This window comes from Aquarana catesbeiana, linkage group LG03 (assembly GCF_042186555.1).
Source record: "Aquarana catesbeiana isolate 2022-GZ linkage group LG03, ASM4218655v1, whole genome shotgun sequence".
Taxonomy (NCBI): Eukaryota; Metazoa; Chordata; class Amphibia; order Anura; family Ranidae; genus Aquarana; species Aquarana catesbeiana.
The window spans coordinates 626888498-626911884 of NC_133326.1; the positions used below are offsets into that span (position 1 = coordinate 626888498).

The 23387-nt window shown below is 46.4% G+C and overlaps 1 protein-coding gene across 2 annotated transcripts in view; it reads left to right on the forward strand.

Moving 5' to 3' along the window:
- The window catches only part of LOC141133200 (hepatic lectin-like), a 78551-nt gene extending 56305 nt beyond the window's left edge, over window positions 1-22246 (forward strand). Inside the window, exons 5-6 of one of the 2 annotated variants that reach the window (XM_073622413.1) lie at window positions 12187-12302; window positions 19923-22246. In XM_073622413.1, coding sequence (XP_073478514.1) covers window positions 12187-12302; window positions 19923-20055 — 249 coding nt within the window. In that variant the 3' untranslated portion in view covers window positions 20056-22246. The remainder of the gene's footprint in view (window positions 1-12186; window positions 12303-19922) is intronic. The other variant, XM_073622412.1, reaches the window with a different exon arrangement.
- Window positions 22247-23387: the final 1141 nt, after the last annotated feature.

Below are 23387 nucleotides of genomic sequence, written 5' to 3' on the forward strand. Positions count from 1 at the left end.
CAGTGTCTACCAGCGGGTGTCTTCCAACACCTGGGACCTGCAGTAAGAGGTCTCTCCTGCTGGTGGCACTGTTGCATCCCTGGGCCGTAGTACCAGTGTCCACCAGCGGGTGCACTCCGGCAGTGTGGAGCAAACAGCGCACACTGCGCTCAGCTGTGACATGAGGTCAATTACCACAGCCTTATAAATACCCGGCAAGCCCTCATAGGCTTGCCTTGGTATCTTTCTCCCTGCGCCCTGACCTTGATGCCTGTATCCTGATTGTGAACCTGTTTCTGTCCTGCTCTGCTCTGATCCGATCCCTATCCCAAGCCCATCCTGTTCTTGTCCCTCCTGATTCCCTTGGATCCCTGCCCTGCAGCTTAACCATCCATCCTCTCCCTGTCCTGCTGGTTTCCCGTCCTTACCCATCTGCTGACCTCCCTGTGTATGACCTTGGCCTGGCTTTGTTTACGATTCCGGTATCTCCATTTACTTGTATATATTGTTGTTTGCAGTGGGTTTGTTGTGTTGGTTTTGCACTGTTTATATTCCTTTTACTTGTCACATGTTTAATAAACACCATTATTTTTTCACTTACATGTGTTTCTGGTCTCCTCTGTGCAGTCCACACGGTCTGGTCAATTAAATCCCCTGACAGTATACCAAGGCCATCCCTGACCAGACGTGGCTGCATTGAGGAAACCATCCTGGTTTGTCGGGACTGCTAATATGGATTTCGATGAAATCATTTATTATTCTCTGCTAGCAGAAGAGGATGGTGAATATTGTCGCCAGATTTTAAAAGGGTGGACTAGTGACCAGCTGATGGAAACTATCCGATCAGCTCATTCCCTAGTGGATCAGGGGTATATGTCATTTGAAGATGTTCAGCCCCTGATCCAGTTATGTGCAAAACCAGCCCTGTCATGCATTCCCGAGGGAAGTGATGATTTTTCGCCCCCCTTCAATTGTGACCAAGTTGAATCCCTGGTTTGGTTGTTGGAGGATGATTCGGCCTATTTTAGGGAGCATTATTCCTCCTGTTCACAGCAGGTGTTATCTAATTGCATCCAGTCGGTGCAATCCTTGATTAGTCAGGCTGTGTGTGAATCAGCGTTTGTTCAACCTGTGCTGCAGGCATGGTCAGATCTCCTGTCTTTAGCTAAGCCACAATATTCCAGCCCTGCCATTAATCATCCGCCTTCCCAAAAATCTATCTCCCCGTCGCCTATGGCAACCTCAGCTACAGCCCAGTTTAATCAGCCCCCTACCAAATACTACCACCCAGTCTCCAAGTGTCGCACCTATCCTGCCTTCAATCCACCTGTCTCTTCTCCTCCACTTGTAACAGTCCCACAAAACCCTTCTCTAGCTACAGTTCCTTGGTCTTCCTTCGATCCAGCTACTTTCTTTTCTTACAGCCCTGCACCTACATACAAAACTGCACGGGCTAAACCAAAAAAGAAACAAAAAATCTTCCCGACCCACACCATCTTGCCAGTAACCCAACCTGCTCCTGCTACCCAGTCTGATGTCCCTATGCCTGCCTTCCAGCCGGATGTCTCGATGCCTGCCTTCCAGCCGGATGTCTCGATGCCTGCCTTCCAGCCGGATGTCTCGATGCCTGCCTTCCAGCCGGATGTCTCGATGCCTGCCTTCCAGCCGGACGCCTCAAAGCCTGCCTTCCAGCCGGACGTCTCGATGCCTGCCTTCCAGCCGGATGTCTCGATGCCTGCCTTCCAGCCAGACGTTCCAGTGCCTGCCTTCCAGCCGGACGTTCCAGTGCCTGCCACCCAGCCTGACGTTCCACTGCCTGTCACCCAGCCTGACGTTCTAGTGCCTGACACCCAGCCTGACGTTACAGTGCCTGGCACCCAGCCTGACGTTCCAGTGCCTGGCACCCAGCCTGACGTTCCAGTGCCTGGCACCCAGCCTGACGTTCCAGTGCCTGGCACCCAGCCTGACGTTCCAGTGCCTGGCACCCAGCCTGACGTTCCAGTGCCTGGCACCCAGCCTGACGTTCCAGTGCCTGGCACCCAGCCTGACGTTCCCGTGCCTGGCACCCAGCCTGACGTTCCAGTGCCTGCCACCCAGCCTGACGATCCAGTGCCTGCCACCCAGCCTGACGATCCAGTGCCTGCCACCCAGCCTGACGTTCCAGTGCCTGCCACCCAGCCTGACGTTCCTGTGCCTGCCACCCAGCCTGACGTTCCAGTGCCTGCCACCCAGCCTGACGTTCCAGTGCCTGCCACGCAGCCTGACGATCCAGTGCCTGCCACCCAGCCTGACGATCCAGTGCCTGCCACCCAGCCTGACGATCCAGTGCCTGCCACTCAGCCTGACGATCCCGTGCCTGCCACTCAGCCTGACGATCCCGTGCCTGCCACTCAGCCTGACGATCCCGTGCCTGCCACTCAGCCTGACGATCCCGTGCCTGCCACTCAGCCTGACGATCCCGTGCCTGCCACTCAGCCTGACGATCCCGTGCCTGCCACTCAGCCTGACGATCCCGTGCCTGCCACTCAGCCTGACGATCCCGTGCCTGCCACTCAGCCTGACGATCCCGTGCCTGCCACTCAGCCTGACGATCCCGTGCCTGCCACTCAGCCTGACGATCCAGTGCCTGCCACTCAGCCTGACGATCCAGTGCCTGCCACTCAGCCTGACGATCCAGTGCCTGCCACTCAGCCTGACGATCCAGTGCCTGCCACTCAGCCTGACGATCCAGTGCCTGCCATTCAGTCTGACGATCCAGTGCCTGCCACTCAGTCTGACGATCCAGTGCCTGCCACTCAGTCTGACGATCCAGTGCCTGCCACTCAGGCAGACGATCCAGTGCCTGCCACTCAGTCTGACGATCCAGTGCCTGCCACTCAGTCTGACGATCCAGTGCCTGCCACTCAGTCAGACGATCCAGTGCCTGCCACTCAGTCAGACGATCCAGTGCCTGACACTCAGTCTGATGATCCAGTGCCTGCCACTCAGTCTGACGATCCAGTGCTTGCTACCCCGTCTGACGCTTCAGTGACTACTGTCCAGTCCGATGTACCTATTGTCCAGCCTGGTATGCCAGCACCTGCTGTTCTGCCCGATGTGCCAGCGCCTGTGTCTGCTGCCCAGTCTAAAGTTCCAGTAGCCGCTGCCTGTCTCGGTGTCGGCTTTCCAGTCCGCTTCCCAGCCTGATGTGCCAGTGTCTGCTACTCAGCCAGTTGTGCCAATGCCTGTGCCCGCTGCCCAGTTTGAGGTCCCAGCGCCTGCTGGTCAGCCCGAAATCCCAGTGTCCATGTTTCAGTATGACGCTCCAGTGACCACTGACCAGTCCGATGCACCTGTTATTCAGCCTGTTGTGCCAGTACCTGCTGTTCTGCCTGATGTGCCAGCGCCTGTCTTTGTTGTCCAGCCTGAAGTTCCAGCACCTGCTGACCGGTCTGATGTTTCGGTACCCACTTTCCGGTCTGATGTGCCCATCCTCCAGCTTGATATCCTGGTACCTGTCTTCCAGCCTGATGTCATGATGTTGGTATCTCAGCCTGAGGTTTCGGTGCCCGTGTCTCAGCCTGAAGTTTCGGTGCCCGTGTTTCAGCCTGGAGTTTCGGTGCCCGTGTCTCAGCCTGCTGAATCGGTGCCCATTACCCAGTCTGTTGAATCGGTGCCCGTTACCCGGTCTGCTGATCCGGTGCCCGTTACCCAGTCTGCTAAACCGAAGTCCGTCACTTTGCCTGCCAAACTAGTAGCCGTTATCCGGTTTGCCGAACCAGTGCCCTATGTCCAGCTCGCTGAGTCGGGGCCTATTACCCAGCCCACTGGGCCGGGGTCCGTTACCCAGCTTGCTGAGCCGGTGCCTTTAATCCGGTCTGCCCTTACAGTACTCGCTGTTTGGCCTAATGCTCCAGAGCCTGCTTCCCAGTTCGATGACCCGGAGCCTGCTTCCCAGTTCGATGACCCGGAGCCTGCTTCCCAGCTCGATGACCCGGAGCCTGCTTTCCAGCTCGGTGACCCGGAGCCTGCTTTCCAGCTCGATGACCCGGAGCCTGCTTTCCAGCTCGATGACCCGGAGCCTGCTTCCCAGCTCGATGACCCGGAGCCAGCTGCCCAGCTCGAAGTGCCCGCTGCCCAGCTTGGTGTTTTCCTGCCCGCTGTCATCTCAGATGTGCCCGCTGTCTTCTCAGACGTACCCACTGTCCAGTTTGATGTACCCGATGCCCGGCCTGATGTGCCCTCATCTGTTCGGTTGGAGGCCATGAACTTTGGACAATCGCACCGTGTTGGAGCGTCCGGAGGCCGCTCTTTTGGGGGGGTACTGTCATGAGAGGGTTTACCCGTTGGTGGCGTTATCGGTCTCTTGGATCGCAGTACCAGTGTCTACCAGCGGGTGTCTTTCAACACCTGGGACCTGCAGTAAGAGGTCTCTCCTGCTGGTGGCACTGTTGCATCCCTGGGCCGTAGTACCAGTGTCCACCAGCGGGTGCACTCCGGCAGTGTGGAGCAAACAGCACACACTGCGCTCAGCTGTGACATGAGGTCAATTACCACAGCCTTATAAATACCCGGCAAGCCCTCATAGGCTTGCCTTGGTATCTTTCTCCCTGTGCCCTGACTTTGATGCCTGTATCCTGATTGTGAACCTGTTTCTGTCCTGCTCTGCTCTGATCCGATCCCTATCCCAAGCCCATCCTGTTCTTGTCTCTCCTGATTCCCTTGGATCCCTGCCCTGCAGCTTAACCATCCATCCTCTCCCTGTCCTGCTGGTTTCCCGTCCTTACCCATCTGCTGACCTCCCTGTGTATGACCTTGGCCTGGCTTTGTTTACGATTCCGGTATCTCCATTTACTTGTATATATTGTTGTATGCAGTGGGTTTGTTGTGTTGGTTTTGCACTGTTTATATTCCTTTTACTTGTCACATGTTTAATAAACGCCATTAGTTTTTCACTTACATGTGTTTCTGGTCTCCTCTGTGCAGTCCACACGGTCTGGTCAATTAGATCCCCTGACAGAGACCCTTGGCAAAGTGTGACAGTTTAGTCAGGACTTGTGAGAAAAAAGTAGGTTGATTTTAGTGGTCGGCGGTCAAGAGTATCCTTGGAGAGGTCTGGAAATATGGTGATGACTGCCCCGTCAAAGTATATGTTAGGCAGGCCCCGCATCTTCATCACGATGGCATTTTTATCCTCAAAGTAATGCAAGCGACAAATGACGTCCCTGGGCTGGTCAGTATTAGCAGTACGGGGTCTAAGAGCGCGGTGCACACGGTCAAAGCGGAGTGGTTCAGTGACAGGATTACCCAGGATGGTATTGAAAATGCCTCGTATTGATGGTTCAAGATCACTATCTCCAGTTGCCTCAGGCAGGCCTCTGACACGTATATTATTTCTGCGGTTATGGTTCTCGAGATCTTCGAGTTTGTAAAGAGAGGCCCGATGAGCAAATGCTAGTTGGGTAACAGTGTCCTGCAGTTCTTTAATGGCTAGGGCTTGTGTGTTTCTTCCACTCTGACCAAAATGTGTGACATATCAGTTCTAACTGCAGTTATTTCTTTTTTAATGGACTTTTCCAAGCTGTGAAACATACCTGCGAATTCTTTTTTAAGACCGCTCATCAGTGTAGTCATTTCGGAACCAGCCAGGGATCCAGGGTCGTCCATAAGATCCAAGCAGTATGAGGAGGCCGGAGAGCTTTCCCTCACTGAAGCAACTTGAGATGAGGGAGAGGCGCTTGGTCTCGAGGTATGGGCCTGGTCGCTGCGTATGTTGGCTAAATATTGCTGAATGGAGCCTAAGGAGACTGGAATAGACAATGACCTCTTGCCCGATTGTTTCCCCGGGGTAGAGCGGGATTTAGTTGATTTGGCGGGCATAACTGGAACTACAGGGCCGATGGCTGTATGGGGCACCTCTTACATCTGCTCAAAATCTTGCATACATAAGAATACTGTTACTACTTGCACAGAGTCCTGTGAGGATAAGATGCAAATAATATCAGGATCACTTCACCAGCTGCAGAAAAGGATCAGGGGATTTTGTTTGATAGATGAGCAGGAGCTGTGTATTGAGTGTGGTGACGTGAAATTGAGATATGGACTACTTGGAGCACCAAGATGGCCGCCGGCTTCCAGAGGTAGGACGAAGCCGTGGACTTTCCAAGTAATAGTGAACGGTCGGATGAGTACCATGCCGTGCGGGCCTCAATCGGCTTCGTATGGACCCAAATTCGGGGCCCCGGTAGTATGATGATGTCCCAATACTAAAAGAGGAGCTGGCTGAGGGGTGTGTAGTAAAATGACCACCGCTTCCCCCAGGTAGAGCGGGCCGGAGCAACAGGCCGCAAAATGGCGTCAGGCATACCGCGGTCCGGCAACAAAAGATGAAATCCTCGAGTGAGGCGTTGTCACCGCGACAGTTCTCTGCGGGAGCGGATGACCCGCCGATCAGGGAGCTATACCAAAGCTCGTCCCCAGCCTCCGATCCGAGTCACCGAAGAGCGGAGGGCTCCGGGTGCAGAGCAGGCCTCAAGATGGCGGCGAGAGACCGAGGCTCGAAGCTGGCTGTAGGCCCAATATAATATGTTGTGGCCCAAATGAGCAGAATCTCCTCGGGGGTTGCAGCTGAGGGTGTCCAGTCGCTCCTGATGTTGAAAAGGAGCTGTGGTGAGTTATAAAAAGGCAAGGATGGCTGTGGATCCAAATTGCCAAGACGGAGCACAGCTTCAACACGTCCTCCCTGTTAGATGTCCGGACACGCCCCCGTCTATTTACCATTTAAATTTACCTTGCCTCATTAGTGGGGATAATATTGGACAGCAGGAGCCCAACCATATTGTTATACAATAACAAGGTGCGAGTGTCTTACTATATCACTTTTACACTACTGTTAATGCGAGCGTGCTAATTTATTTTTGTTGAAAAAATAATTTCTAAACATACTACACTATATATACACTTTTGGTTTTTATATGACATGAGAGAAACCACAGTGGATATTTATAATCAAGATAGTAAACGTGTATTTGTTGATAGGCTTTATTTCATCATGTTTCTGGTGAAACTGCTTCAATATATGTCTATTTTCAAAATGACTATACAGTAGGGTGGCCAACACCAACAGACTCAATAAACTGACTTGCAAGGCCAGTTGTGTTGTTGGATTGGAGTCCCAGCACAGAGCTCTGGGGAACCCCTCTTTCCACCCCTGACCATTCCAGAACTCCCCATTTTTCACCACCCTCTGAACTTGCCCTTGTAGCCAGTTTTCAATCCATGTACTCACCCAATGATCCATGCCAACGGACCTTACTTTGTACGGTAATCGTTTATGGGGAACTGTGTCAAATGCTTTTGCAAAGTCCAGATACACCACATCTACGGGCCTTCCTTTATCTAGATGGAAGCTCACCTCCTCATAGAAGGTTAATAGATTGGTTTGGCAAGAACGATTCTTCATGAATCCATGCTGATTACTGCTACTAAAAGCGTTTTCATTACTAAAATCTTGTATATAGTCCCTTATCATCCCCTCCAAGAGCTTGCATACTATTGACGTTAAGCTAACTGGTCTGTAATTCCCAGGGATGTATTTTGGCCCTTTTTTAAATATTGGTGCTACATTGGCTTTTCTCCAATCAGCTGGTACCATTCCAGTCAGTAGACTGTCAGTAGAAATTAGGAACAATGGTCTGGCAATTACTTGACTGAGTTCCCTAAGGACCCTCGGGTGCAAGCCATCTTGTCCCGTTGACTTATTAATGTTAGGTTTTCCAAGTCTATCTCTAATTCTGTCCTCTGTTAGCCATGAGGGTGATTCCTGTGATGTGTTATGCAGATAAACACTGCAGTTTTGGTTTCTGAAGCCCCCCGATTCCCTCGTGAAAACTGAGGAGAAGAATAAATTCAATACCTTCGCCATCTCCCCATCCTTTGTAACCAGATTTCCTTCCTCATTCTTTATGGGGCCAATATGGTCTGTCCTCCCTTTTTTACTGTTTATATACTCAAAGAACTTATTGGGATTTTTTTTGCTCTCCTCCACTATGTGTTTTTTGTGTTCTATCTTAGCCGCCCTAATTGCACCCTTACATTTTTTGTTGCATTCTTTGTAAAGTCTGAATGCTGATGATGATCCCTCAGCCTTGTATTTTTTGAAGGCCTTCTCCTTTGCTTTTATATGCATTTTTACATTGGAGTTAAGCCATCCAGGACTTTTGTTCGCTCTTTTAAATTTATTTTCCAATGGGATGCACTGGCTCATGCCCTTATTTAATATGCTCTTAAAGCAAACCCATCTCTCCTCAGTGTTCTTTGTTCCTAAGATTCTATCCCAATTTATATCTTCTAGCAAGGTTCGTTGTTGGCTATTTTGAAATTCAGTGTCTTTGTATTCCCCTTATGTTTCCTATTTGTGTGATTTTATATTGAAGCTAATTGATCTGTGATCGCTGTTTCCTAAATTGCCCCTTATTTCCACATACGTGATCAGGTCTGTATTGTTGGTAATCAGTAGGTCTAGTAACGCTTTGTTTCTAGTTGGTGTGTCTACCATCTGACCAATAAGATTGTCCTTTGCTGTTATTGGTAATTTTGTTGTGTCATTGTGTCTTGTTCTGTTCATTGTTGTAATCTTGTGCTGTCTTTGAGTGTGGCTGGGTCAAAATAATTTACTTTGGGGATTAATAAAGCATTCTGATTCTGATGCTGAAATTCTAAAAGAGCTGGCTATTGTTGATTGTATTTGGATCTGTCCAGGACGACAGTTTCCATCTGCTGGGAATTTTATTGCCTCAGGGTGCTGATTATTTTTATTAATTCATGTATCATTTCTGCCAACACTTGCTAAACCAGGTGTACATGGTTCTGTGGACACTGCTGCTGACAGAGTGTTTTGCCAACATGTATATGTTACCTCTCACATGCTGGTGGAACGCAGGGATAGCCTTATGAACAAAACAATGGCAGCTGGATACCTGCTACTGTGGTGTAGCACATACAATAAACTCACAGAAAAAGACTGACTGTCCAAACTAGAAAGGGAGGAGCTGCAAAGCAAGTAGTTTTTCCCATCTGATATCGACATACTGGGCACAGGGGGTAAATAGGAGGCATTTTTTTCTTCTGCTCTAACAGCTGTAGAAAAGATGTCTGCCTGACCAAGGATGCTGCTGGAGATGCTGGATCGCACCCTCTTTGGTACGCCACTGCCCAAGTATCTGTCTCCTGGGGTGATTTTGTGTGCACTTCCATTGTTCTGGTGCTCCAGGGCCTTCAAAGGTTTGATAGGTTGTCAGGAAATTAGATGTTTAATTTATGCTCCTAGAATGCCTGGAGGTGCTACTTGGATGTTTGGCCTCTGTATTTCGCCAGGCTGTGAAAACGTCTCACACATGTAATATTGACATACTCAGGACAAGTAGCAGAATGTATTTTGTGTAATTCTTGCTATATACATACTATATGTTAGAAATATCTTATAAATTGACAACTTTGTGTAAAAAAATATGTTTTCATATTATTTACACATTTTCCAAAAACTTGTGGAAAAAAAAGACATGTTCAACAGACTCATCATGTCTCAAAGATTATACGTTGAGGTGTTTTCCTTCCAAAATTGGGTCATTTTGTGGGCATTTCAATTGTTCTGGCGCTCCAGGGCCTCCAAAAATGTGATAGGTAGTCAGGAAATTAGATGTGTAATTTATGCTCCTAGAACGCCCGGAGGTGCTACTTGGATGTTGGGCCTCTGTATGTGGCCAGGTTATATAAAAGCCTCACATGTGGTATCGCCATGCTCAGGAAGAGTAGCAGAATGTGTTTTGGGGTGTTATTGCAAGATACAGATACCAGGGTGCCGTGACGAGGCTCTGTGGCTTACACATGCATTTGCAAATGCGTGCAGACTAATCCCCTGTTTTAACGCATACTGTTAGACAGATTTATTTGGTTGTCTGCAAACTAGTAGGTAAGTAAGCTCGGGTTTTTCCTGGGCATTCCTAGGTATTCCCCAGGCTTTGTTATCTGTTTCAGCCTTCCAATGCTGCTTACTGTGATAGCCAGCTATAGATGGAGGCGTTTTTCATATCACATTGGTGTTTGTATTAGTCCAGCAACGCACCAACACCTTTGCAGCCATTGAGCTATATGCTGGATGTTTGGTGTGCTCCTGTACCTTTAAGAAGGGGTGGGCTCCCCTTCAGTCCACCTGCCCTCATGCATGTGCCTCCACTGTGGGGACATTCATAGTTTAGCGTTAGGACTACAGATACCAGGGTGTCGTGACAAGGCTCTGTGGCTTACATATGCGTTTGCAAATGCGTGCGGACTAATCCCCTGTTTTAACACATACTGTTAGACAGGTTTATTTGGTTGTCTGCGAGCTGGTTGGTAAGTAAGCTTGAGTTTTTCCTGGGCATTCCCCAGGCCTTGTTGTTATTGCAAGATTGCAAGTATGCCTTTGCCATGGGTGAGTAACAACTTACAATTTTGTGTAAAAAATAAATAAATAAATAAAATAATCTCTAAATTTTCCTAAGAATTGTGGGAAAAAATTACAACTTCAAAAAACTCATTATGCCTCTTAATAAATACCTAGGACTGTCTACTTTCCAAAAAGGGTAATTTAGGGGGTATTTGTACTGTCCTGACATTTCAGGGCCTCAAAAAATGAGACAGGCCATCAGGTGTAATCAATTTTGAATGATTAGTACCATAGCTTATAGATTCTATACCTTTCACACAGACTAAATAATATACATTTATGGGTTATTTTTACCAAGGATATGTAGAAGTATACATTTTGGCCTAAATTTATGAACAAAAATTACTTATTTGTAAAATTTTATAATAGAAACTAAAAAAAGTGTTTATTTTTTCAAAAATTTTGCTATTTTTTCGCTTATATATAAAAAATTTAATACCACCAAAAGAAAGCTCTATTTGTGTGAAAAAATTATTTTTGTTTGGGTACAGTGTAGCATGACTGAGTTATTGTCATTCAAAGTGTGAGAGCACTAAAAGCTGAAAAATTATCTGGGCAGGAAGGGGGTAAAAGTGCCCTGTATTGAAGTGGTAAGCTTCTTTTCAAGTACAAGTGTGGGGGTATACTTACCAATTCCCGACTGGCTCATGTCTTTTTACAGGGGCAGAATGGCACTCCTGCATGAAACCACGTATATATATGGGGTTCCCTTTAAAAACCATCAGAGGGCACGTGCATGCGCCCGCTGCACGCGGGGCTCGCGATCGCCGCCGGCCATGCACGATCACGTACACGAGAGCCAGCATGGGGATATGTGTGTAAACACACAAATCCCTCTCCTGTCAGGGGAGAGGAGACATATCATTTGTTCCTAGTAAGTAGGAACAACAATATGTCTCCTCCCCTAGTCAGTCCTATCCCCATACAGTTAGAACACACACACAGGGAACAAACATTTAACCCCTTGATCATCCCCTAGTGTTAACCCCTTCCCTACCAGTGACATTTACACAGTAATCAGTGCATATTTATAGCACTGATTGCTGTATAATTGTCAATGGTCCCAAAAATGTGTCAAAAGTGTCCGATCTATCTGTCGCAATGTCGCAGTACCGCTAAAAATCGCAGATCACCGCCATTACTGGTATAAAAAATAATAATAATAAAAAATGCCATAAAAATGCCATAAATCTTTCCCATAGCTTGTAGATGCTATAACCAATAAATATACGCTTATTGCGTTTTTTTTTTTTTTTTTTTTTTTTACCAAAAATATGTAGAAGAATATACATTGGCCTAAACTGATGAAGAAATTTGTTTTTTAAAAACATTTTTGGGGATATTTGTTATAGCAAAAAGTAAAAAAATATAGATTTCTTTTTCAAAATTGTCATTCTTTTTTTGTTTATAGCGCAAAAAATAAAAACCACAGAGATGATCAAATAGCACCAAAAGAAAGCTCTATTTGTGGGAAAAAAGGATGCAAATTTTGTTTGGGTACAGCATTTGCATGACCGCGCAATTACCAGTTAAAGCAGCGCAGTGTCAAATTGTAAAAAGTGCTCTGGTCAGAAAGGGGGTAAAACCTTCCGGGCCCGAAGTGGTTAATTTGGGTGCTATATTTAAAACAGCAGCGCAGGCATTTTTTTCTAAAGGGACAGTATTGGGAAAGGCCATTTTTTGTTTAACCAATAGTAATCTGTAGCCCTACTCATGCTAACATACATTCATTTTTTTCACAGAATTTCTTAGAAAAAAACTTAGGAGGAAGAATGATTTGGTTTGGTTTGACTGATCAAGAGACCGAAAATACCTTTAAATGGGTTGATGGCACAACATTAACTCCTACATCATTCAGGTAGGTTTTGTTTAGTGATGTATTCTTATAATTTATCATTCATGTTGTATCATCCTCCTAGTATAGAGCAGGCTGCTAGGCAAATGTAGTTTAGCTTCACAGTAATCAGAGGAGCAGGGGTGGATTGCTTAAAGAGAATTGCTCCGAATTCTAGAACATAGTGGGAAGGAGGTCAGGGACTGCAGCTTAAATATTTATGGGACTTCAGAAAATCCCTGGGGAGGTGTGCCCAGATACTGGGGGAAGAGTCTAAAAATAGTATAAGGTAGCAGGGAGAGGGGGGGCGTGGCCGGATGTGATCGCGGCAGGACGTGTCTCTCAGGAGCTCCAGCTACCATCCGGTAATTATCCTGAATTGCAACCGTCTGGCCACCGCTATCTAAATCTAATTGAGCCATTATCCTTGGGGAAGTAACGGAGCATCACACCATGCCGTCCTCTTACACTAAACGGCAGAGCAAACAACATGTACAGCCGCCGCCGGATCGGCGGCCTCTTCGCTCTCAGGGAAGCATGGAAGCTGGCTCCGCCCACTCCTTCCCTGTCTCCTCTCCTGTATCAGCGACGCTGAGCGCCAAGACAGTGGCGGTAAAGATGTCTCAACATGCTGCCCCTGTGTCTGGTGAACCGGAGAGCTCTCCACTGACGACACAGGAGATTGAGGTAGATACAGCGGCAATAACGGGTCCGATCTTGGAGGCAATTGCAGCTTCAAAATCTGAGCTGATGGGGCGTATTGATTTGCTGGCTTCTGAATGTAATCTCATACGCCATGACCTGGATAAGATCAGGGGCAGGCTTACAACGGCTGAAGATCGCATATCAGAGGTGGAGGATACATCTCATACACAGGGATCCCAACTAGCAGAACTAAAAGAAATGGTGGATGCTTTACAACGCAGAGCTGATGACGCGGAAGACCGCCAGAGACGAAATAATGTAAGAGTGGTGGGGCTACCGGAGGGGGCTGAGGGGACGGTCACGACTACATTTGCAGAACAGTTTTTCAAGTCCCTGTTGACACTTGGCGACCTTCCCCCCACCTATATTGTTGAACGGGCACATAGGGTCCCAACCGGAGCCAGGCCCTCCGGAGCACCACCGCGTCCATTTCTTGTCCGGTTCCTTAATTATAGGGACCGGGATATGATACTGGCGGAGGCCCGAAAACACCAGGACCTAAAGTTTGAAAACGCACGTATAATGCTATTCCCCGATTTTTCAGCGGAGACTCAGCGAAGACGTCGTTCCTTTACGGATGTGAAGAGAAGGCTCAGAGAAAAGGAATTAAAATATAGTATGTTATATCCAAGTCGCCTCCGAGTACAACACAAGGGTGCTGTCAGGTTCTTTGAGACCCCACAAGATGCGAGCGACTGGCTGGATCAAAACCTGTGAAGTACTGTCCATATATAGGAATGAAGCTCCTTTGTAACATCCCTTCTTATTTTTTATTCTTACTCCCCTTTCTTTTCCTGCTCCCCCCCCCGGTTTTTTTTTTTTTGTTTTTTTTTTTTTTTTTTTTTTTTTTTTTTGTTTGTGTGTGTACATTTGAAATAACTTCTTGCTGTGGCTGGACTCTGGGGGCGGAGCAGGGAGGCTCGGGGTCAGTTGATTCGGACAGTTAATATTCTTGCCTTCATAGATTACATATTTCCACTACTTCTGCAGTTACAAGGACCGATGTTCTAACTAAGGACACAAAAGGCATTCTGAGAAGACATTGAACACCTGCCTTCAATCCATGTTATGCTCTAACTGACCCCGTGGATTATCTACTCATGCTATATTCTTTTTTTTTTTCTTTTTTTTTTGTTATTCCCTTTTTATTCTTCTCCTTTTGGTCACTCGGTTGTACGTTTATATGTATGGACCACGTCTGGAGTTTTGGGAGAGAAGTCAGAGAGAGGGGGAAATTTTTTTGTCTCTCTTTTTTTTTCTTCATCGTCATGCCGAACTATCGACGCTTTTGGTTAAACTCTTCACTGAGTTTATGGTTCAGGGATCAAGCTGCATACCGGACTTTTTTTGGTTTGGTTTTTTTTTTGGCTAGGCTTTTAGTTTCTGGTATAACAGCAGGGGGGGTTAGAAGGGTAGTTGACCGGTACCATGCAAAAAGGAATGTCTGTACAATATGTATACTTAACATGTTCATGCTATTATGTTTACTCTGCACACCTGAGGATGTATATAAATCAGGGGTAACCCGAATGGTAGTATTATTAGCCTTATGCTATGGATAGTAAGATAAAAATAGTCTCATGGAATGTTAGGGGACTTAACAACAAATTCAAAAGGGCGGCAGTATTCCAATACCTCAAACAAGTTAAACCACATATCGTCCTCCTGCAGGAAACCCATCTGGAGGGCAGCAAAATCCTTTCCCTACGAAAACCTTGGATTCAAAAATCCTTACATTCCACTTACTCCACTTATGCCAGAGGGGTCTGTATTCTAATAAGTAAAGCAATTGCGTGCACCATCCACCAGGTTTTCACTGATCCGGGAGGTCGATATGTGGCGCTAGTTATGGATGTTCTGTTTCAAAAAATACTGCTAGTGAATATCTACTTGCCCCCCCCATTTCAAGGGAAACTATTGTTTGATCTATTAGTAACCCTGGCACCCTACTTGCATTTTCCAGTTCTATTTATGGGAGACTTTAATACTATTCTGGACTCTGCTCTGGACTCATCCAACGTGGCTAGACCTGCTTCAGTAGAACTATGCTCTTGGGCATCTGTGGCGGGCCTAACTGAGATTTGGAGGTGGAAACACCCGGAAGAGGTGTCTTACTCACATTTATCTTCCACTCACAAATCCTCTGCCAGAATAGATTTTGCTTTTGGGAATGCATCCATGTTAAAGAGTATCCATGAGTCAAAGTACCTGGCTGGTGGAACCTCTGACCATAATCCTTTGCTGGTCACATTGGTTTTTCCCCAAGGGGGAGGAAAGGGGGGCTGGAGACTTGCTCCAGGTTGGTTACAAGAAGACCAGGTCGCTACTCAAGTTCAATCAGCTATAGATTCATACTGGGTAACTAATACCAACTCCACTGACTCCTCTGTGGTTTGGGATGCATTCAAAGCAGTAGCGAGGGGTGAGTGCATCTCGGCAATTAAGGCAGTCAGGAGGGATCATAATGAGAAATGCCGTATATTGTTGGATGAGGAAAGGGAACATGCTCAGAGCCAGGCTGATTCTCCCTCTGAGGCAGGTTATGTGTCTCTGTTGGAGAGCAGGAGGAAGGTGGCGTTACACTTTTCGAACCTGGCTCACACTGAAGCCAAACACAAAGCAGAATCCATCTTCGCTGAAGGTGACAAAAACGGGAAACTCCTAGCTAATTTAGCAGCTGACCAAAGAATACCAGTTAGTATACCAATAATAAGGAATGGGGTGGGGCAGATGATCTCGGACCCTATGGGTATCCTTGAAGTATTTGTAAATTTTTACAAGTCCCTATATTCACCTATCCCATCCTATAATATGGCTGAGCTGGAGGGGTTGCTTCAGAGTCTCGCTATGCCAAAACTGGCGGACAATGATGTGGCCACTCTAGATGACAAAATTTCAACTATAGAAATTGAGGCAGCCATACTTGCCTTTCCCCCACAGAAGGCTCCGGGTCCGGACGGTTTACCTGCAGATTTCTACAAAGTATATATGTCCCAACTGGCACGTAGATTAAATTTATTATACGCACATTGTTGGGAGCAGGGGGAATTGCCGGCCTCAATGATGGAAGCATATATGGTGCTCCTCTTGAAACCGGGCAAAGATCCAACGGAGTGCTCCTCGTATCGCCCAATTGCGCTGCTCAACATGGATCTCAAGATATTGACAAAGGTCTTGGCATCGCGATTGGCCGGGGTTATTTCAACCCTGGTGGATATTGACCAGACAGGGTTCATGCCTGGTATGTCCACTGATACGAACCTGAGGAGATTATTCACTCACTTACAAATATTGAATCCTGAGTTTTCGGCTGCAGTGGTTGTCTCAATAGACATTGAGAAGGCCTTTGACTCAGTGGATTGGCCCTTCATGAATAAAGTACTAGAGGCCATGGGTTTCGGTCCCGGGTTTCGTCGTTGGGTCTCGATGCTATACAGTGCTCCGAAAACGGCGGTGAGGCTTGGTTCCAGGGTTTCGGAATTTTTTCCCATAGGGAGGGGTACCAGGCAGGGGTGCCCTCTATCCCCCTTCCTGTTTGCCCTAATGATGGAACCTATGGCCAGGGCAATAAGACAATCTCAGGAGGTGGGAGCAATCACAGTGGGTAATATCAAAGAAAGTATTGCTCTATATGCTGATGACCTGCTATTGTTTCTTAGGGATCCTGGGCCTTCATTAAGAGCAGCTCTTCAAATTCTAGACAAATTTACTATTTTCTCGGGACTTAGGGTCAATTGGAATAAATCCTCAATTCTGCCACTAGGTCCAGATGCAAAAAAACTCTCAGACAATACCATGCCGTTGCAGTGGGTTAATACAATTACTTACCTTGGGGTCAAAATAACAGCCAACCCTGATGACTATATATCTCTGAATCTCCTTCCAGCAGTGACCAAGCTCAAGCAAAAGATATTAGCATGGAAAAACTTACCCCTCTCGTTGTTGGGAAGGGTCAGCCTTATTAAAATGAAATTTCTTCCTGTGATATTGTATTTTTTACGGCATTGTCCGGTGTGGATCCCAGCTTCCTTCTTTAAGTCTCTAAACGGCATTATAGGATCTTTTATTTGGTCACCACAATCTCCTCGCATAAGTATCAAAATTCTGCAGGAGCCGTGGGGTCAGGGAGGTCTAGCACTACCTGACTGGCAGAAATATTATCTGGCAGGACAGATGGTGTTTGCTAGGAAGTGGCTGAGGGCAGATGACGGTGATTCTGCTACGGTTGTAGAGGCAGCTCATCTGGGGTCATATGAGAGTTTGAGGTTAGCACTATACAGAGGTCAGAGATCTTGTCTCCCTTTAACAGACTCAATGAAGGCCACCATTAAGGCATGGGGAGTCACCACCGTCATGATGTCCCCTAGCTACACGGGAATATCACCCTCCACTCCACTGTGGATGAATCCCTGTCTCCCACATTTCTTCTCTTTCCCAGATCCTGCGCTGTGGGCATCTAGAGGCATTAAAGCGTTAAGTGATATCACCAGGGAGGGTGAGCTCTGTACTTTTGACCAGTTAAAAATTAGACATGACCTACCCAATTCCTTTTTTTTTCGTTTTCTCCAGCTACGCCATGCTTTTCAGGCTCAGTTTACTGGTCAAAGAATTGAATATGCGCCATCAGCACTGGAATCCCTCTTGTCGGCAGAGAAATTAGACAAACCCCTATCCTCGGTATATAAATCCCTCTTTAAAAAAACACCCATAGGAATATCAAAATGTAGGGAAAAATGGGAACAAGAAATTGCTGGTATAGACGGGGAAGACTGGGATGACATGTGGGATCACCCATTTAAATACTTAGTTTCTGCAAGGGACCGTCTGATCCATTTCAAGTTCCTCCATCGAGTGTATTTTACACCAGCCAGGTTGTCACGCATTTATTCCACAGTGAGCAGCCAATGCTGGAGGTGTCCCCATTCCCCCGCTGCTGCGGAACATATTTTCTGGAGCTGTCCGAAGATTCAGATCTTCTGGTCCGACATTACAAAGTGCCTCACAGAGGTACTGGGTGTGCCGGTCCCACTGGCTCCCCGGGTCTGCCTGATTGGTTTGGTGGAGGAGGTGGTCCCTTCCAGGGCACTTCGTACCTTATTGAACATTAGCCTGTTTTACGGTAGAAAAGCTATACTATTGAATTGGAAGAAGCCTGATGCACCTACATTAACATACTGGAAGGGACTGGTCAACTCGGTCATACACTTATATAAAGCTACTTATAAAGCCAGAGGTTGTGAGAAGAAATTTAAAAGGGTTTGGCAGGCTTGGCTAGACTCTTCGGATACAGTGGGTTAGGAAGGTTATAATGAATGCATATGGGTAACCAATTACGGCATAAAGCCTTGGTGAACAAACAGACCATTCAATGAAAAAGTCCCAATCTGTAAACACAATTACAGGGTGAATACCCCTATTGACTGTTAATTAAGCAGAGTAAAAATTCTGTCTTACCTTAAGATATTCATCTTTGCCTGGGCGATATATGGTACCGGTCGGGTTGGGGGAGGGGAGGGAAGTTAGTAGTATATGTTAGGTGTATTTGTGGTCTTGCATGACCGTTACTGATGTGGTATGTTGCCCATCAGTTGTATGTGTGTTATGTGTTACATTAAAAATCAATAAAAAGAATTTTCAAAAAAAAAAAAAAGGTAGCAGGGAGAGAGTTTCTGGGTCCAGTTCTGAAGGAGGAGACCCCTGTTGAGAGGCTCTACCCCCTTGGGCATTTGTCTGGGAAGAAGTCAGCCTGAAAACAAAGAAGTCCCAGCTAGGCTTCGCTGGGGGGTCTATTTGCAAGCCCAGTCCAAGGGTCTAATTGGATCAGGAGAAGGCTCAAGGGATGTTGCTGTGGGAGAGAGCCCAAGTTGTCCAGAAGTGGTGTAAGTCTACATCTCCCTCACTAGGAAGAGCCTGGTGGATATCGGCAGGAGGCAACCGATGATCTTGTGGCTACGTGAGTACAAGACCCCATTGCTGCAAGTGTGACAGTTTGGTGCTTTGAGAATCTGGGAGGAGAACAGGTTACAGACAGCTTAGAGATCCTATAGGACATTATTCTGTTGATGTGCAGCCAGCAATTGTGCAGTACAGCCAGCAATTGTGCAGTACAGCCGGGAGTTGTGCAGAGCAGCCAGAAGTTGTGCAAAACCACCAGGAGTTTTACAGAGCAGCCAGGAGTTAAGCAATCCTCAGGTTGTACAGTTTTAGAGTTCCGGGTTATTCCATGCTTCCTATCTCTATCCAAGTTCATCATTCTCCAATTAAAACACAAAAAAAGAAAACCCCTATACTGATCTTTGAGCCAGAGGAAGAATGCTGGAAATGCTGTGTACCTGGCTGTGTGTGCTCTAAAGGGGGAAATAGGACTCAGTTTACCAGTGGCTCTTTAGGGGGGTGCGCTACAATGTCAATTTACAGCCATAAATGCAACTTTTACAAATCTCTCCTACAAGATATATTACTGTATGTCTCTTCTGCAATAAAATATTCTTATCTGCATGTTTGCAAAATACACTGAGCTGTGCAGTGTTACAGTGTCCCAGTATGACAAATGTACCTAGAAGAAGAAATGGCTAAGATATATGGCAGCCAGCATGGGCACTCATGGACGTCCCATTACTGGTGAAGAGTGCAGTTCAGCTTGTTTTTATAGAGTAGGTAAGGATTAGAACGCCTGTTGGGTTTTTACTGCTATGCAGAGCTCAGTTAGATGGATTTTCATGACAATGGTTTCACCATACAGTAAGTGAAAAAAAATCTTTGACATGGACAAAGACAGAAATAAAATATGTACCTTTCATTCCTCTTGTAAAGAAAAGCATACTTTAATATTGATTTATGACAGTTATTATGGTGCACAGGCCTGCCTAGACAGAAAAATAAAAGATGTATAACTTATTCCACATATAAGTGCCAAATCTATTTTTTTTTTTCCATCAGCTACTGGAACGAGGGAGAGCCAAATAATTTATTTGGGATTGAAAATTGTGTTCTGATGTGGGAGCTAGGAAAATGGAATGATGAAATTTGCAATGAAACTATTTATGCTGTCTGTGAGAAACAATTTTATTAAAATGTATAGACTGAAGAGCTACATCTACAATATTAGCTTTGAGTTGATGCAACAAGAATGAATGAACCACTGCTCATCATGTCTCCTGTGGACTCCGCTGGTGAGATCTCAACTATCTAGTTCCTGGCTCCATTCATCAGAGAGGAGTTAATAATAATAATAATCTGCTTATCCAATCATTTGTCTGCTCTGGTTCCACAGTTCTGTTCAATCAATCTATATCTGCCTTTTTATCTTTTTTTTTTCTACCCTTTTTCCTTTTATTTCCTAATTAAAAGAAGAAAGCTTGCCATAGCAAGAGGACATTTGAGTGGGCAGGCTTCAATTTAATGATGTATCAATGAATACAGGACTGTATATCAGCCTAGGACATGAACAAAGATAAAAACATGTACTATTAAAAAGTAAAAAGTAAATAAAAGTAAAATAGAATAAATAGATCACACCCCCAGGATGCAAATAGTAGTACCAGTTGTGGCCACATCATCAACATACCCTGAGAAAAGTGTTTCTTTCTAATACAAAGCAACCCAATATACTGCAAAATTAGTGACATTGGGGTAGATTTACTAAAACTGGTGCAGCTCTGCGTGGTAGCCAATCAGCTCCTAACTTCAGCTTGTTCAATTAAACCTGGAAGTTAAATGGTTACTTTGCACAGCTGTTCCAGATTTTGCACTCTCCAGTCTTAGTAAATAACCCCTATTGCTTCACATTTAACAATATAGATGCATAGATTAATTCCACTGTGCAGCATGTCAAATGGGATGAAAACGTCAATTTATTAATAACACCATTAATTCACTTTGAAAAATTAAAAACTGATAAATATCATACAGGTGACATTTAATACTCATGGCAGGCGTAAACTGATACAAAAAACGGATAAAAAAAACTGATGTAAAATAAACCCGTTTTTAATTCGAAAAAAACCTGAATGAACTGATGAAGCAGGTGGGACCACCCATGTAAAAGGAGCCTTTACCCCTGACCATATTTAAGGCCAATTGTCCTGGCAGTGCTTGAGACATTAACCCTTTCAGGAACAGCTGTACAATGACCATGTTATCTTCTCTACTGGCAATTAATGTGACCATACTAGAACCCAAAGGTACAAATGGGAATAAATTGTCACCACCAGTATGCCATAAAGGCTGGAAGTAAAAATGTTACAAACTATTACATTAAAAAAATAAATAGAATAATAATCCTACTGGCAATATAGTAATAATGATAATAGTAATGTTAATGGCATCCATCTAGTGCAGGCATCACTAAATGGCAAACAACAGGCCAACTGCGGACCGGGTCACTCTCCCATTCGGACCGTCACGGTACTGCCATTTAGGAGCCTTTTCTTCCCCCTGCCATCGGTCTGTAATCCTCACAGAGCCAACAGTGGGAGGCAGGACAGTTCTGGATGGAGGGCAGAGCTGCCCGAGGTTAACAAGAAGGTGATTGGCTGCTAGGGTGAAGGGCGGCTCTAGCAACCAATTACTATCTTGCAACTCTCACCTCCATACAGACATGCTGAGCCTCCTTCTGATCTGTCTGTGTAAGGTAGGACAGTGAGGGGGGGCTGAGGACATTAACGTGGGAAGAACTGTGGACTGTAATGTGGGGGGCTGACCACATTAATGGGGTGGACTGAGGACTGTAATGTGAGGGGACTGAAGACTGTAATGTGAGGGGACTGAGGACTGTGATGTGGGGGCTGAGGGCATTAAAGTGGGGGACTGAGGACTGTAATGTGAGGGGACCGAGGACTGTGATGTAGGGGCTGAGGGCATTAAAGTGGGGGGCTGAGGACTGCAATGTGAGGGGACTGAGGACTGTGATGTGAAGGGGGGGACTGAGGACATTAAAGTGGAGAGGACCGTAATGTAGGGGGGAGGGTGAGGACATTAAAGTGGGGAGGCTGAGGACATTAACGTGGGAAGAACTGTGGACTGTAATGTGGGGGGCTGAGGACATTAATGGGGTGGACTGAGGACTGTAATGTGGGGGGCTGAGGACTGTAATGTGAGGGGACTGAGGACTGTGATGTGGGGGCTGAGGACATTAAAGTGGGGGACTGAGGACTGTGATGTAGGGGCTGAGGGCATTAAAGTGGGGGGCTGAGGACTGTAATGTGAGGGGACTGAGGACTGTGATGTGAGGGGGGGGGACTGAGGACATTAAAGTGGAGAGGAGAGGACCGTAATGTAGGGGGGGTGAGGACTGTGATGTGGGGGGCTTAGGACAGTGATGTGGGGGGGACTGAGTACAGTGATGTGGGGGAACTGAGGACAGTAATCTGGGGGGACTGAGGACAGTAATGTGGGGGGGAATTGAGGATGGTAATGTGGGGGGCTGATGTAAATAGGGGCAGAGGACAGTACTGTTAATGGGGGTTGATGTCAAGGAAGTGTGAGAACATTACTGTAAAATGGGTGGAGGGTGGTGATGTAAATTGAAGCTGAGGAAACACATCAAGAGGGAATCTTGATGTGAAGGGGGAAGGGACTGTGATGTGCAGTGGGAACTGAAGACGCTTATATAAGGATGGGTTCAGATCTGTGTATGTGCATTAGGTGCACATGTCGTGGGTGGATCAGCCCATTTTAATGGGCTGCACTACCCACAAGTAACACAGAGAAAGAAGTCCTTAACTTGCAGTTTGGGGCATGCGAAAATGCACAACAGGGAACCTACATGATACTTGGACCTCTGGCAGAAGAAAATTTTACTGACCGGACCTTGGTGTATTGTAATTCAATACCCCTGATCTAGTGCAGGGTATATATACATATGTAGCACTGTCCCCATAGGGCTTGCTGAGTGTTGACTTCATAGGTCTCTCCCTGGTTACCTGCAGCTGGTTTCCAATGGTTCCCTCTTAGGTGCAGAGGGTTCCCACTTAAGTGCAGAGGGTTCCCACCTAGGTGTAGAAAGTTTCCCACTTAAATGCTGAGGATTTCCCACTTAGTTGCTAGGGGTTCCCCCTTGGTTGCTGAGAGCCCCTACTTGTTTCACCTTTACTCCTGCCTGTTCGCTACTCAAAGACCAGTCCAGGGTATTAGGGTTTTTGTATTTTATTTAGAACTTGGATGAGAGAAGGGATGAGTGGAATACTCGAACTACAACTATTCACAATAGATAAGGACAACTCTCACTTTACCTCACCGGATTATCTGTGGAAGCAGACACACTGCTTTTGACCATACAGCCACATGTATGAAAGAATTAAGTCTTCTTGCTCTCACTAGCAGCAGGCTTGATGCTCTGACTTATCTTCAGGACGCTCTCTAGCATCCCCTTTACTGACACCCGTCTGACTTTTCTAGCTGAAG